This window comes from Budorcas taxicolor, chromosome 9 (assembly GCF_023091745.1).
Source record: "Budorcas taxicolor isolate Tak-1 chromosome 9, Takin1.1, whole genome shotgun sequence".
Classification (NCBI taxonomy): domain Eukaryota; kingdom Metazoa; phylum Chordata; class Mammalia; order Artiodactyla; family Bovidae; genus Budorcas; species Budorcas taxicolor.
Window position 1 is genome coordinate 32,894,448 of NC_068918.1, and position 16,989 is coordinate 32,911,436.

General features: G+C 42.4%; 1 protein-coding gene across 1 annotated transcript in view; it reads right to left on the reverse strand.

The window, feature by feature from the left end:
• The window catches only part of ARMC2 (armadillo repeat containing 2), a 123,330-nt gene that overhangs the window by 46,217 nt on the left and 60,124 nt on the right, over positions 1-16,989 (reverse strand). The window contains exon 11 of the mRNA XM_052645702.1: positions 4,546-4,691. Within this exon, the coding sequence (XP_052501662.1) occupies positions 4,546-4,691 (146 nt within the window). The remainder of the gene's footprint in view (positions 1-4,545; positions 4,692-16,989) is intronic.

Genomic DNA, 16,989 nt, shown 5'->3' on the forward strand with positions numbered 1-16,989 from the left:
GCAGCTAACCATGTAAATTCTAGAGCCAAACTATCTAGTTGAAATCACAGCTGTGCAGCTCTGGGAAAACTAGCGAACTTCTCTATGCCTAGCCTCCTCATAGGTAAAGTGAAGATAATAATAATAAGTACCTGCCTCTTCAAGCCGTTATAAGGAATAAATGAATTAGTATTTAGAAAGTGCTTAGAACACTGCCTGGCACATAGTAGGCACTGCATAAATATTTCTTGAATAAATAATATAAATAAAAGGGGTATAATTAGAGAGGCAATAGAGATTAAAAGAATAACAGATGAGACTGGGCACATTCAGGGTGGTATGGCCATAGACGAGCCACACGTAAAAAAATGAAATTAGATCATCCCTTAACTCCATACACAGAAATAATGGATTAAAGATCTAAATGTCAGACTGAACACTATACAACTTAGAGGAAAACATAGGCAGAACACTCTCTGACATAAATCACAGCAACATCTTTTTTAATCCAGCTCCCAGAATAATGGAAATGAAAGCAAAAATAAACAAATGGGACCTACTTAAATTCAAAAGCTTTTGCACAGCAAAGGAAACAATAAACAAAACAAAAAGACAGCCCACAGATTGGGAGAAAATATTTGCAAATGATGTGACTGATAAGGGATTAGTCTCCAAAATTTACAGCTTCTGACACTTAATATCATCAAAACAAACAGCCCACTCAAAAAATGGGCAGAAGATCTGAACAGACATTTCTCTAAAGGGGACATACAGATGGCAAACAGGCCCATGAAACGTTCAAAAGTGCTAGTTACCAGAGAAATGCAAATAAAAACTACAGCGAGACATCACCTCACACTGGTCAGATTGGTTATCATAAAAAATCCACAAACAACAAACGTTGGAGAGGGTGTGGAGAGAAGGGAACCCTTCTGCACTGTTGGTAGGAATGTAAATTGGAGCATCGACTATGGAGAGCAATATAGAGGTTCCTTAAGAAACTAAAAATAGAGCTACTATATGATCCTGCAGCCCCACTCCTGGGTGTATGTCCAGAGAAAAATGTGGCCCGAAAAGATAGATGCAGCATGTTGTTTACAAGACATGCAGACAACCTAAATGTCCATTGACAGAGGAATGGATAAAGAAGGTGTGGTGGACACACACACACACACACACACACACACACACCACACACACACACACACCACACACACACACACACACACACCACACACACACACACAAATATTACTCAGCCATTAAAAAGAATGAAGTAAGGCCATTGGCAGCAACATGGAAGGCCCCCTGGTGGCTCAGCGGTAAAGAATCTGCCTACAATGCAGGAGACCTGGGTTCAGTCCATGGGCTGGGAAGATCCCCTGGAGAAGGGCATGGCAACACGCTCCAGTGTTCTTGCCTAGAGAATCCCATGGACAGAGGCGCCTGACACGCTGCAGTCCACAGGGTCGCAGAGTCAGACACGACTGGAGTGACCAAGCAGCAGCAGCATGTGTGGACTCTAAAAAGAAACAATACAAACGAACTTACGAAACAGAAAGAGACACAGACTTGGAAAACTCACGGGTGCTGTGGCGGGGATAGAGGGATAGCTAAGGACTTTGGGCAAATCAGGTATACATTGCTATAGTTAAACCAACAAAAACCTGTTGTATAGCACATGGAACTCTGCTCAATGTTAAGTAGCAGCCTGGATGAGAGAGGGGTTTGAGGGAGAATGGATACATGTATATGAATGCGAGACTCTTCCCTGTTCACCTGAAACTATCACAACACTGTTAATCAGCTATATCCCAGTACGAAATGTTTTTGGTGTTAAAAAACAAAAATAAAAGGATAACAGAATATTTGGAATGCCCTTATATAGTTTGAAACTTAAATGAATAGAACCTTATAAAAATATAACTTTTAGAAACTGAACCAAGTGTAAATAGGATATGACTAGACCATTAAAGAAAGTGAATCAGTTGTCAATGATATTCACCCACGCATGCACACACATGCGTATACACACAACAGGATAAAACAGCTTTTCAAGCAAGTTCTACAGACTTTTCAAGAAGCAGATAACTTTAATTTTCAGAAATTCTTCTAAAAGAGAGAAAATGTTGGAATATATTCCAGTTAATTTTATGAGGCTGGTATAAACTGGACATTAAAACCAGACAAGGACAGTATAAGAAAGGAAATGTATAGGTCAATTTAACTCGTAACTATAAACGAAAAATCCTAAACAAAATATAAGCTGAGGAAACCTAGCAATATATAATGGTTTAACATGAGAAAACCTGTTAATGTAATCTACTACATTAAAGAATTAAACAAAGAAAATCTATATAATCAAAATACATTCAAGAATCCAAGGAAATTTAAAATCCGTTAAAGGGAAAAAATTGTTCCTTAACTGTTAAGGGGTATCTACAAAAACCTACAACAAACAATTTCAACTGGCAAAACTACAAAAACATTTCCCTTAAAGTCAGGAGAAAGTCAGCCAGCCTAATACTCTCACAACTTTATACTGGACATCCTAAGCAACACACCCAAGGAACAGGTGAGGACAGGGGCAGAGCTGTAATAATGGGGAGAAAAAAATATATATATATATACACACACACATTTATATCCCTGGTAGCTCAGCTGCTAAAGAATCTGCCTGGAATGCAGGAGACCTGGGTTTGACTCCTGGGTCATGAAGATCCTCTGGAGAAGGGTTGGGCTTCCCTTGTGGCTCAGCTGGTAAAGAATCTGCTTGCAATGTGGGAGACCTGGGTTGGATCTTGGGCTGGGAAGATCCCCTGGAGAAGGGAAAGGCTACCCCCTTCAGTATTCTGGCCTGGAGAATTCCATGGACTATATAGTCCATGGGGTTGCAAAGAGTCGGACACAACTGAGTGACTTTCACTTTCAAGCAATGCACCCAAGAAATAGGTAAGGACAGGGACAGAGTTGTAATAATGGGGGGAGGGGGGAACAAACTATACTTGTTTGCAAATAATTTGCATAGAAAATCCAAGAGAATCTATAGACTCTTAGACCTAATGTTAATCAAGGTGTTCTGGATAACAAGATTAATAAGCAAACATCAATACTGTACATATACACTAGCAACACTCATTAGAATTGTTTTCTTAAAAGATGCATTTATAATTGCAGCGAGAGTCGTGAAGGAATACATCTAACAAAAGATGTATTCTTTTCTCTGAAAAGACAAAATTTTTAAAGAGAAAATTATAAAATTTTATGAAAAGAATAAACATCACAACTGTTTATGGATGGAAGACTTGATATCACAAAGATGTCAATTCTCCCCACCTCTGTCCCAGTTACCCTAAATACTGAGTATAGTTTCATGAAAAAAAATTCAAAGTTCCTTTCATGGACTTTTTAGCTGATTCTCCAGTTCATGAGGAAGAGAAAATAAAAATTTGGATTTTAAAGGAGAAAAGTGGAAGATTCATTTTATTAATATCTTATAGCAAGACTTAAACCCATAATGGTGAAAAAACAACAGTTACTAGTCTGAGGATGGGTCAGACAGAATGTTCAGAAACAGACCTGCAAGTATACGGAAGCTTGCATTCTCTTGAGTAGGCATTCAAAAGCAGAGAGAAAAGGATGGCGTATTCAGTAACATGTGGTGGGAAAATTGTCTGTCCACAGGGAAAAAAAAACTAAATTGGATCTTTACATGCTGCCATACACAGAAATAAACTCTTCATGATTTTATGTGCTTTAAAATGGGACTAATTAAGTACCCACAATTAAGGACCCAGATAGGAAAGCACAGGGCTAAAAGATCAAAGCTGGACTCACACCCTCATGTTGGAGTCAATTACCAATTCAGTCTTCAGGAAATTTTGTATTCTGTTAAACAGCTACAATATTACCGTTCAAGAAAGGCCCAGGTCTCTTGAGAAGGATCATTATGTCAAAACACTGGTGAAGAGCAGTGAAGAGAGAAACGTAAATACATAATTCAAAGACAGTTCTGAAATTTGTCACATCTTGTTTTGAGGCAGCCTAGATTCAGGTCATCACTGCTTCTGCAGCAAAGTAAGCATAAACATCACTACTGAACGTGTGAGCCAAAGTTCAGCCAAACAACCGAAATAAAACAACCTGCGATTATAAACTAAGTCAGATCAGACTTTGTAAGCAACGGCTCATCTTTCCTGTTAGAATTCTTAAGCACTGTTTCCAATGCACCAGCAGGTTTGCCGGGTTTTGTGATACAGCTCTTTATCTCCAATAAGTTGAGAGTTTTGTTTCTTTCTTTTATAAAAACACTAGGACAACTCACAACTTTAAAGTAACTTAATAAGTTTAGAATCACATTAGAAATACATACGAAATGAAGTCAATAAAGTAAGTTTTAAATCACTTATTTTAAACGTGGGCCACTAGGTTTACCTTTTCTTCTAGGCGACGTAAAAAGCAAAAACCAGATTCTTTGCCAGTCACACACACAAATACTAAAGATAACTCCCGAATCTAAACATCAGCGTTACTGTAAGGCTGTTTTGTGTTCCTCCTCTACCTTACCTGAATATTCTGGCAATGTTGGTACAGACATCCTTGTCACCTATGTGCTGTTCCATTACTGTGCAGAGCTGGGGAAGAGCACTGATGCTTAGCAACTTACTTCTTGCTAGTGGCGAATCAACCAAGTTTCTCAGTGTAGCAGTCATCTAGGGAAAAAACCGTGTTAGTGGCTTTTTTTAAAGAAAACACTAATACGGCAATACTAATCAGTGCAGGAGAACCCACACCATAAGCATTGTTACATCAGTAGCTAAACCAAGGCCCCTTTATGCATCACCCATCAAAGAACCTGTACCTACGCACAAGGACCAAGAAATGAATACAAAGAAAGCCTACTTTGGTTCAAAAGTAATGAATGAAATATTCCTGTTAAGAAGCAATTAATATACCAAAACCTGTAGAAGTCATAACGTAATTAATTGACCCTGTGACATGCCACTTGAGTTCCACAGATCAGAAACTTCTTGTTCCATATTCTTATAAATACCATCAAATAATAATGCTGCAGCCAAAGGATATTCAAGAATGTTAGTCTCTTCCTCTTCCTAGAGGCAAGAACTGACGTCCTGCAAATTTGTCTTGTTTTGTAAAAAACAAAACATTCAGAAAATCTATGTACTTTAACCCTTGTCTGAAAGTGGAGAAGAGAACAATTTTAAAAATCTATAAAATGAAAGCTGCTGTTATCTAATAATTTTACATATACACAAGGTGTTCTTTCCTCCTGAGATGGTACAGGCAGGCCATGGGTTAAGGGAGTCAGCTTGGGAGTTGGATGGCCTGGTCAAATTCCAGCCCTACCCTTCATCGTTTAGGCTTAGTTAGTTAACCTCCCAGAGCACATTTTCCTCGTCAATAAAATGGGGATGGTGACAGTTGCCCTGGCATTGTTAGGATTCAATGAGATGAGATGTGTGGCTGGCATTGCCAGTGCCGATTAATTAACAGGAGTTCAAAAATCACAGGTTCCATCCCCGCCTTTGTTATGGGTCTTCACATCCAAAATGCAGAAGGAGGGAGATCACTAGCCTTAGACTCAAATGATGGATAGTCAAGTTCCAAATCTCCCAAATCTTCCTAAATACGTGACTGAGGCAGTCATTCTTTAACTGCCCCGTTCCTTGTCTGTGAAAAGGGGATTACAAACTCTGCTCACCAGCCAAGGTTGCGTGTAACAGGTGGAAAAAAAGGTAACACAGTTTTTGTACACTGTAGAGGATTATGTAAATAAAAAGCATCATTACAGCCATAACAAATAAACTTTAACACTTATTAAGATGACATGTATGTTTGATTAGTTTTCCTTTATAACAAATTGCAACAACAAAAAATTTTTTAAAAATATAACCAATCATGTTCTCTCTAAAGCAGAAAACATAAACATAATACTTCAAACAAATGTGTGCAAGTCGTTTGTAGTTGATTCAATGACACAGTGATTCAGTCAATTCTTCCCTGAAAGGTTCAGTATCCAAAACACTGCAGGGGAAACAAACTATTCTAGCATTCCACTTGACCTACCAATGTAGTCTCTTAAGCTAAGGAAGGTTAACAAGCCATTCGAGGCATTCCAAGCCATCACTGCCATAAAATGGAAAATTCCCATCATCTGTCCCCGACTCTAACCTGTCCACCCTCTTCAGAGACAGCCCAGGCACTGGAGCACTGCTGGTTTACGTCAACCCAAAGGATGACTCGCAAGCTTCTCCACTCCTTCATTAAAGAGCACAGACGCTCGCGTGAATCCTGGCCAGAACCAGACAGGCAGAGACTGCGGCAAGATCGTGCAGCTCTGATCCCACCCACTGTGCACACAAACACCCCCTTCCCTGGACCCCGGGGCGTCACAGATCCGGTACCTCAATCTCTTGTTATCTTCTCATTCTCCACAGCAGGAGGGACCAGAGCTTTCTTAGGAGCTTTTATTTTCTCGTTTCAAATTCAGCTTTTGGTTTTTTTTTTCCCTCTCCCTTTCAACCTTTTTCCTCAGTTCATTAGGAAATGTCAAGACAGTTCAAGGTTCTTCTGCCCCAAACACATACCTTTTACAAATGGCCCAAATCAAGATGTGACATCACCTGATTTTAAATCAGTATCTACTGCCTGGATCACACTGTGTGGAGTGCAAGGAGTTGAGCACGATATGATACCTGGAATGGTTCCATAGTTCTTGGTTGTGATGCTACTAGAATCACATACATGAAACATACACCATGCACTTGAAAAATACATGGCAGTGACGCCTCAGTTCATGACACTACCATCAACACAGCTGCTTAAGTCGCAAAACTCAGAGATATTCCAGAACCCTGCCTTTCTGCTTTCTGTTTCCCTAAGCCCTACTGGCTTTTTGCCCATTGCTCCTACCATACGATTCTGTTTCCTGACTTCCGTCTACAAGGCCTGGTATGGCCTGACTCTGGCCAACCCCTCAAACTTCATCTCATACCACATACCCTGACAAACTGCTTTATTTTAGGTTACCTAATATTGTGTTTTATTGTTTCTCTATTTCTTTATATTAGAAGCTTCAGTGAAGGTACACATTTTGTCTTTTTACCATTGTGCCCTCAGGTCCAACTCTAGTGCCTGGTACACAGTCAGTCAGTTCAGTTGCTCAGTCGTGTCCAACTCTTTGCGACCCCATGGACTGCATCATGTCAAGCTTCCCTGTCCATCACCAACTCCTGGAGCTTGCTCAAACTCATGTTTACTGAGTCGGTGATGCCATCCAACCAGCTCATCCTCTGTCATCCCATTCTCCTCCTGCCTTCAATCTTTCCCAGCATAAGGGTCTTTTCCAATGAATTAGTTCTTTGCATCAGATGGCCAAAGTATTGGAGCTTCAGCTTCAGCATCAGTCCTTCCAGTGAATATTCAGGACTGATTTCCTTTAGGATTGACTAATTTGATCTCTTTGCAGTTCAAGTGACTCTCAAGAGTACACAGTGGGTCCTCAATAAATATTTGTTGATGGAATGGATTATTGGATTAGTATCTACAAAGGTACCACTGGTCTACATAGAAAAGGTGGGATCCAGAAAACCTGGATGAATCAGCAGTATCTCTGAGGGAGATGGATTTTAAGATGATTAATGAGCATCAAAGAATTGATGCTTTCAAATTGTGGTGCTAGAGAAGACTCTTGAGAGTCCCTTGGACTGCAAGATCATCAAACCAACCAATTCTAAAGGAAATCAACCCTGAATATTCATTGGAAGGACTACTGTTGAAGCTGAAGTTCCAATACTTTGGCCACCTGATGCAAAGAGACGACTCATTAGAAAACGCCCTGATGCTGGGAAAGATTGAGGGCAGGAGGAAATGGGGGAGACAGAGGATGAGATGGTTGACTGGCATCATTGATTCAATGGACACGAATATGAGCAAACTTCAGGAGATAGTGAATAACAGGGAAGCCTAGCATGCTGCAGTCCATGGGGTCCAACACTCCAAAGAGTTGGACATGACTTAGTGACTCAACAACAAAAAGGAGCAAAGAAATAAAAAAAAAATAACTGATGAAAGAAAAACAGACTTCCTGGAGGGGCCCTAGCGTATTCCCTTTTCATTTCATCCATGACAGCAGCTCCTTCCTGGGCTCTTAACTCCTCTCTCCCCTTCCGTTTCAACACCTGACTGGTCACCTGTTCCACCTCTTCTTCCCACCTCCAGGGTTGCTGGTTCTGTTTAAGCCTACTTCATCTCTTTCCCAGTCTGCACCCCCTGACTGGGCTCCTTCCACTCTCTGCCCTGGTCAGCTCACCTTCCCACAGCCTCTCTCTGCTGTCAGGGGAGGCATCCTGAAACTCAGCCTTCCCTGTTCAGATTTCCTCTGATTTCCAATGGCCTAGGCTGGGTGAAATCCATATCCAAAAGGCTCTTTGCTCTGGAAAGCACGGGTCACCCCACCAGGCTCATCTCCTTCATCTCCCTTCCTCCCTTTCCCTGCACATGGGTCATCTTTCAGACTCTGCACCACACACAACCTCCTGACCCTTCCACAGCTCCAAGCCTCTGAATGAGCCACTGCCTCTGCAGAATATCCTCCTCCAACACTCTCCTCCGCTCCTTCTCCAATTTGTTCATCTCTTGCTCGGGATTCTGAACCCAGCTCAGGCTCACTTCTCCTCTGTTGAAGGCTTTTCAGTGGCTGATTGTTCCCCTTCCTAGGTAAACAAACCTTCCTGTTCACACCTGTTTCACACCTAGACCCCTTACAACTGGTATCAGACACTTTCTCTCCCACTGTGAGCTCCTCTAGGGTCCAAACAGTTTCTTATTCCTCTTTCTATCTGGAGGACAATAAATATGCTAATAAATGCTGGCTGGATGATACACAGGAGGAGAAAGGAAGAGGGGATGAGGAGGAGAAAGAAGAAAAGGGGGAAGGAAATGAAGGGACAAGGGAGACAGGAGATGGAAAAGGAGGCTTTTCCCCTTTAAGAAGCCTCTGGCAAGAAAGTGCTGGGATTAGCAGAGGCCTGGTGGTAAACCAGAACTTAAACCCCCCCAGGGAGGAGGATCAGGAGGAGGTCACCCAGCAGATGCAGCAATGAAAGCCCCCCATTTTGAGGAGCTGGCTGTGAACCAAGGGTCTCACTGTGGGTGGGGCTGGGACTGAATACAGCACACAGACAAGTGGCTTCTTCTGGGAAAAACATAACGAGGGCGGTGGGAGGAGAGTCTAGCTAAATACTGTGGTAACACGAAAGGCAAATTCCAAGTCAGCCCACTTAACTCTCAACCTCGCTCCAACTTTTAACAGAGATATATTTGCGGAAATTGTTAACGGGATGTGTGTTCTGCAGCTGAGTCTGTTTTCCAACCCCCTCCCCAGGAAAGCCCACACACTGGGCCTGCCCCACAGAGCAGGAGTTCAAAGTCCAAGCTCCCTGCTTGGAGAAATACATCCATTTCTTTAAGTTTCTATTCTAGTTTATATTGTTCTAATTCCACTTAGTGATGTATTTTTCTATTTTATTGTATATAATCTTTTAAACCATCTCAAATACTTCATGACCAAAACAAACAAACAAACAAAAAACCCAAAGTTAAAGTCAGCTGCATACATAGATGCTTGTTTAGAATCTAAAGGGCTTACTGGAACAATTCCCAACGTCTTAACGGTCATCTCATCAAGAAATAGTAAACTGAAAAACAAGAGTTTCAATTATTCTTTTTCCCATCTCTTAATGTGCAGCCCCTTGGGACAGATGTGCTGAGTCAGAAGGCAGCCGGTGGGAAGAAGAAAAAGGAGAAGAATACGGAACTGGCAATCCACAAAAAGGATGGATAAAAATGTAAGTGTCCTTACTAATCAGCAGTTTTTATTTGATGTCTGGGACAAAAGGGAATCTGAATGTTTGGTATATATCAGGGAAGAACCATTCTAGCCTGATTTTGGTTGCAAATCTACTGCTGAAGTGACTGAGCCACACTCCACAACTTTGTGGTGCTCACTTTTCCGAGGCAGCTTTTCCTCTCTGTGTGTGTGTTGTGTTAGTCGCTCAGTTGTGTCCAACTCTTGGCGGCCCCCTGGACTGTAGCCCACCAGGCTCCTCTGTCCATGGGCTTCTCCAGGCAAGAATACTGGATCGAGTTGCCACTTCCTTCTCCAGGCAATCTTCCCAACCCAGGGATTGTGGCTCCTGCATTGGCAGGCAGATTCTTTACCACTGAGCCACCTGGGAAGCCTTGGGTTTCCCCAGATTCCTTGATCATTTTAAGACTGGGCCCCACCCTCAATCAGCATCTCCAGGTAAAACACCTGATGAGTTTGGCAAAGCTATCCCATCTCACATTGAATTAGTTGGGTCTCAAAGTTCTCACTGTCAGTTAACAATGGGAGACCCATTTTAAAAGGAAAAATTGTAACAGGTAGTGATCAGATAATTTATAAGGGCTCAAACAGCATTTAGTAAAAGCATTTAGCATTTGCTTTTAGTAAAGCAAAATTAGAATTCAAAAGATTTAGCACTTAAAAAAATCAATTTAGGTACTTTATTATCAATTTCAAATTATGTTTCCAATTATTAATTATTTGAAAAACCTTAGCAAACACATTGAAATCTCTGCCTTAAAGCGTGAGTCCCTCCTGATTTAGATCACTGAACTTAAGAATGATAACGCAGGGTCAGTAGCTGCGGCCCCACCCCCAGCATTCTCTACTGCACCGGGGTGGGCGCACGTGGGGAGGGCTGGTTGGTCCCCCTGAGCCTGCACAGAACACTCATTTCACCAGTGGATGACTTCCCTCTTCCCTTTGCACTCTCCCGCCATCAGAGTCCTCAGTCCCCAGGAAACTCACCGGATTCTGCCCCAGGAGGCATTCAGCCATCAGAGCTGGCCCAGATTAGAGGGGCTTGTAGCTCACAGCCCACCACAGAATTCCCATTTAGGTGCATCAGAAACTGAACAGGCTCTTTGGCTAGCCCAGGAAATTCACCGTCAGTCATGGCATTGTTCCTTGGAGAAATATTTTCCCGATTGCAAAGAAAACGTTGGACCATAATGCAATTGAAAATTGTACCACTAACTGTCTGAAAGTTATTAAGCTTCTTTTACCAAAACTGACATCAAGATTCATTTTATTTTTATATATTGAATGCTGTTGCGAAAAAAAAAAATTGAGCAGCTTACTTTGTTTTTAATAAAGCTATCTTGTGAGCTTGATCTCGTTTGCTCCCTAAATTTGTGGACAGCAAAGGTATTCTGAGCCTCACTTTTCAGATGAGGAAACTGAAGCTCAGGAAGGCCACCAGCTCCAGGTAGGTGGGCTTCCAGGACCCCACCGACTCCTCATCTGTTGTCTCCCCTGCTCCATTTGCCGTCTCCTAAAAGCATTCATTTTATTGCCCAATCATCTGGAATATCCATAACCAAAATCCCTAGAGCTTTATCTCAACTTGACTGCCAACTGCAAAATGGTTCGCTTCCCGCTGATGACGTGAAAGAATAAACACAGCCGCCAGAGACCACAAACAGTGTCGAATGATTGAAGACCAAAGCCACACCATTTTTCCAACCTCAGCAAAACCATCTCCCTCTATTAATGAGAGCATTTTCATTTTCTGGATTTGTGCCCAACTGAGACCACATATATGCCAAAACCAGAGCCTCTGTGGTAACCCAAGGAGTTTCATATTGTCTCATATATTAATATGAATAGTACAGTTCTGGCTGAGATAAAAGAAACCAATTACAAAATGCCACTATACATATGAAACTGCTAGTCCCAGACATTCCTAAGCCTTTCACTGGAGTTAAGATACATGTATGTGAAAGTAATACTAGTTCACGTCCTCAGTACCACTTAGTGCCTGGCTGTGGAGCCTGGATGGCACATTCCTACCAGAGGGGTCCCACTTCAGCAGGCAATGATTCTGCCCTCCTCAAATCTTAGCGCCCTCCTATTTTGAGACTCTACTTAATGTCTGCCTATGTTTATTACTGTTTCTCCATTCACCACCACTATGTCAGTTACCTTGATAAAACGAGTAGGCAGCTGATTCTTCCAGTTGTGGCTATTATATATAACAGTTCAGCAGAAATTTGAACGTCTCTAAACTGTATACGCTTACTCCTTAGAAGAAAAGTTATGACCAACCTAGACAGCATATTCAAAAGCAGAGACATTACTTTTCTGACTAAGGTCCATCTAGTCAAGGCTATGGTTTTTCCAGTAGTCATGTATGGATGTGAGAGTTGGACTGTGAAGAAGGCTGAGCACCAAAGAATTGATGCTTTGGAACTGTGGTGTTGGAGAAGACTCTTGAGAGTCCCTTGGACTGCAAGGAGATCCAACCAGTCCATCCTAAAGGAGATCAGCTCTGGGATTTCTCTGGAGGGAATGATGCTAAAGCTGAAACTCCAGTACTTTGGCCACCTCATGTGAAGAGCTGACTCATTGGGAAAGACTCTGATGCTGGGAGGGATTCGGGGCAGGAGGAGAAGGGCATGACAGAGGATGAGATGGCTGGATGGCATCACTGACTCGATGGACGTGAGTCTGAGTGAACTCCGGGAATTGGTGATGGACAGGGAGGCCTGGCGTGCTGCGATTCATGGGGTCGCAAAGAGTCGGACACAACTAAGCGACTGAACTGAACTGAAGCTACATAGCATTTCAGAGCAGTAAAACAAGGAAAATGAGTGTGAAAAGAACGCTTTAAGAACTACAGAGTAATAACACTGATTTTCAGAATTAGCTGTTAAAGTTAGTGACATTTCTTTATTGCCACAGCTAACAATGTCTACAATGAAGAGCTGAGACTGAGCAAATATGACAGCAATTGAAAAGCAAAGGTTCTCCCCAGAAGCAGGTGGTGTAGGAATACTTATTTCCCACCCTTGATGTTCCTTCCTTGTGAGGAGACATCCCTTAGCATAATCTCCTGGTCACCGCACTTCCTGCTTGGCGAGCACAGGTGTTCTGCCCTGCTCCACCAAGGCAGGGGTGGCCTGTGACCAGGTGGGCAAATCTGATTCAGGGGCTCAGGGTTAGAAAGCATTCCCTCCTCAGCTATAGACTACAGCCTTCAACTTTCCTCCCCATCTGTCTTAGTCTCTCTTCATTTCCAAATTCAAAGGCCGTTAGATGTTTGGGATCCCTGACTCTCCCCAGATCTTTAGACGTGCCACCCGTGGAGAATCAAAGGGGAACACAAGTTGTTTAAATGTAGTCCCTTCCCAGGAAAGGGAAGACTAGGCTCTGACTACCCGCTCTCTCAGGCCAGATGGCTGAGTGAGTGATCAGTTACACTACTGGGTATTCCTTTATAGGAAGGAAACCTCATAAGCAGATCATCAAACAATTAGCAAGGGACTTCCCTAGTGGTCCCTAGTGGTTAAGAATTTGCCTGCCAATGCAGGAGACACAGGTTCAATCCCCAGTCCAGGAAGATTTCACATACCAAGGAGCACCTAAGCCTGAGCGCCTAGAGCCTTTGCTCCACAACAAGAGAAGCCACCAAAATAAGAAACCCACAAACCACAACTGTAGAGGACTCCCCGTTCACTGCAACTAGAGAAAGCCTGCACATAGTAACGAAGACCTCGTGCTCCTGCTCAGTCCCTCAGTCATGCCTGACTCTTTCGCGACCCCATGGACTGTAGCCCACCAGGCTCCTCTGTCCATGGAAGTTCACAGGCAAGAAATACTGGACTGGGTTGCCATTTCCTACTCCAGGGGATCTTCCTGACCCAGGGGATCGAACCTGCATCTCCTGCATTGGTAGGCAGATTTTTTTACCACTGAGCCACCTGAGAAGCCCAATGAAGACCGACAGCAGCCAAAAATATAAATAAATAATTTAAAAATTGGCAAGCCTAATAACCAAACCAAAGACTGTGACAAAAAAAGTTTCACCCAATCACAAAAACAATATGCAAATAAGTAAAATAGCTAATTGCATTATACCCATATCAGTTTCCTACTTTTAATAATGCCCTACAGTGATGCCCTTCATGGATCATTGCCTTGTCATGGTGAAGAGGCTTACATAACTTAGTGAAGCTATGAGCCATGCCATGCAGGGCCACCCGAGATGGACCAGTCACAGTGGAGAGTTCTGACAAAACGTGATCCACTGGAGGAGGGAACGGCAAACCACTTGAGTATACTAGCTGTGAGAATCCCATGAACTGTATAAAAAGGCAAAACGATATGATACCAAAAGATGAGCCCCTCCTCCTCAAGGTCAGAAGGTGTCCAATATGCTACTGTGGAAGGGAGGAGGGCAACTGCTAATAGCTCCAGAAAAATGAAGCGGCTGGGTCAAAGTGGAAATGACACTCACTTGTGGATGTGTCTGAAAGTAAAATCTGATGCTGCAAAGAACCATATTGCATAGGAACCTGGAAAGTTAGGTCCATGAATCATGGTAAACTGGACATGGTCAAGTAGGAGATGGCAAGAGTAAACATGAACACCTGAGGAGTCAGTGAACTAAAATGGATAGGAACGGGTGAATTTAATTCAGATGACCATTATGTCTACTATCATGAGCAAGAATCCCTTAGAAGAAATAGAGTAGCCCTCATAATCAACAAGAGTCCAAAATGCAGTACTTGGATGCAACCTCAAAAACGACAGAATGATCCCTGTTCCTTTCCAAGGGAAACCATTCAATATCACAGTAATCCAAGCCTATGCCCCAAACACTGCTGCTGAAGAAGCTGAAGTTAATCAGTTCTATGAAGACCTGGAAGACCTCCTAGAACAAACACCAAAAAAGATGTCCTATTTATCACAGGGGATTGGAATGCTAAAGTAGGAAGTCAAGAGATACATGGAGTAACAGGCAAGTTTGACCTTGTAGAACAAAATGAAGCAGGGCAAAGGCTAATAGAATTCTGCCAAGAGAACGCACTGGTCATAGCAAACACCCTCTTCCAACAACACAAGAGATGACTCTACATGTGGACATCACCAGATGGTCAACACCGAAATCAGATTGATTATATTCTTTGCAGCCAAAGATGGAGAAGCTCTATACAGTCAGCAAAAACAAGACCGGGAGCTAATTGTGGCTCACATCATTAGCTCCTCATAGCAAAATTCAGGCTTAAACTAAAGAAAGCTGGGGAAACCACTAGGCCAGTCAGGTATGACTTAAATCAAATCCCCTATGAATATACAGTGGAGGTGACAAGTAGATTCGAGGGATTAGATCTAGTAAACAGAGTGGCTGGGGAATTATGGACAAGGTCCATAATGCTGCACAGTAGGCACCAAACAATACCATCCCAAAGAAAAAGAAATGCAAGAAGTCAAGGGGGCTTTACAAACAGAGAATCGAAAAGCAAGGGGGAGAGGGAAAGGTACACCCAACTGAATGCAGAATTCCAGAGAATAGCAAGGAGAGACAAGAAGGCCTTCTGCAATGAACAATGCAAAGAAATAAAGGAAAACAGCAAAAAGGGTAAGACTAGACATCTCTTCCAAGAAAACTGGAAATATCAAAGAAACATTTAGTCCAAGATGGGCACAATAAAGGATAGAAACGGCAAAGACCTAATAGAAGCAGAAAAGATCAAGAAGAGATGGAAAGAATACACAAAAGAACTGTACAAAAAAGACCTTAGTGACCCAGATAACTACGACGAAGTGAGAAGTCACCTGGGCCTTAGGAAGCACTGTTGCCAATAAAGCTAGTGGAGGTATGGAATTCCAGTTGAGCTATTTCAAATCCTAAAAGATGGTGCTATTAAAGTGCTATACTCAATATGTCTGCAAATTTGGAAAACCCAGCAGTGGCCACAGGACTGGAAAAGGTTAGTTTTCATTCAAATTCCCAGGAAGGGCAATACTAAAGAATGTTCAAACCACTGGACAATTGCACTCATATCCACTGCTAGTACGGTTATGCTCAAAATCCTGCATGTTAGGCTTCAGCATTACATGAACAAAGAATTTCCAGTTGTCCAAGCTGGGTTTAGAAAAGGTAGAGGAACCAGAGATCAAATTGCCAACATTCGCTGGATCACAGAGAAAGCTCTAATTTCTGATAATAAAAGTATCATTTTCTGAGCCACCCAGGATCAATCTCTGTTTAATTCACTTTCCTTTTCCCCATACTTCAGAGCCAAAGCGGAAGAAAAGGACTGAAAAAGGGTGGGAGGACTGACCTTTCTGAGAAACTTCCACTTAGGAAAAGGAAGGATGGGAAACTGAAGGTGTACAGAGCAAGAAGGGGGCAATATTAGAACTTAGGGGTCAGAGAAACCAGGTGTAAGAGGAGGGAAAGAAATTATGTTACCTGGGGTGGAGCAGGGGCATGCGGGACAGTTCCAATCTCAAAAACGTGAAATTCGAAGCAGGGAAAGAACATATTTCTCTAAGGATTAAACTCAAAATTAAAGAATAAAAGGCTATAAAGAAGAAAAGATTGGAAATACAAAGGAATCCATAAAAATAGGAACATTAGTTTAAGTCAATCTGGGTTTAATAGTTACACTGTTATTTAGTCACTAAGTCATGTCTGACTCTTCTGCTGACCCCATGCTCACCAGGTTCCTCTGTCCATGAGATTCTCCACGCAAGAATACTAGAGTGGGTTACCATTTCCTTCTCCAGGGGATCATTCCAACCCAGGGATTGAACCCTAGTCTCCTACATTGACAGGCGGGTTCTTTATCACTGAGCCACTTGGGAAGCCCAATAGTTATTTATGTTATATACTTACAAAGTACTTAGCTATAAATGTGAGTACCTTGAGATTTTCTTCAATTACTGTGTCCTCAAGACACAAGAGGACAAATGAGTCACTGGGGGATTGGGGCCTGTCTGTGATTATGACACATACAAGAGACCCTTCCCTGGTGCCCAGAAAGGGGGCACGATGGAAACCACAACAAACTTTCTGATGGAGGGGACTCAGAAATTATCCTCAGTTCTTTCCTAATTGTTGGCCCTTACAAGTCCGGCCAGACATTAATGAC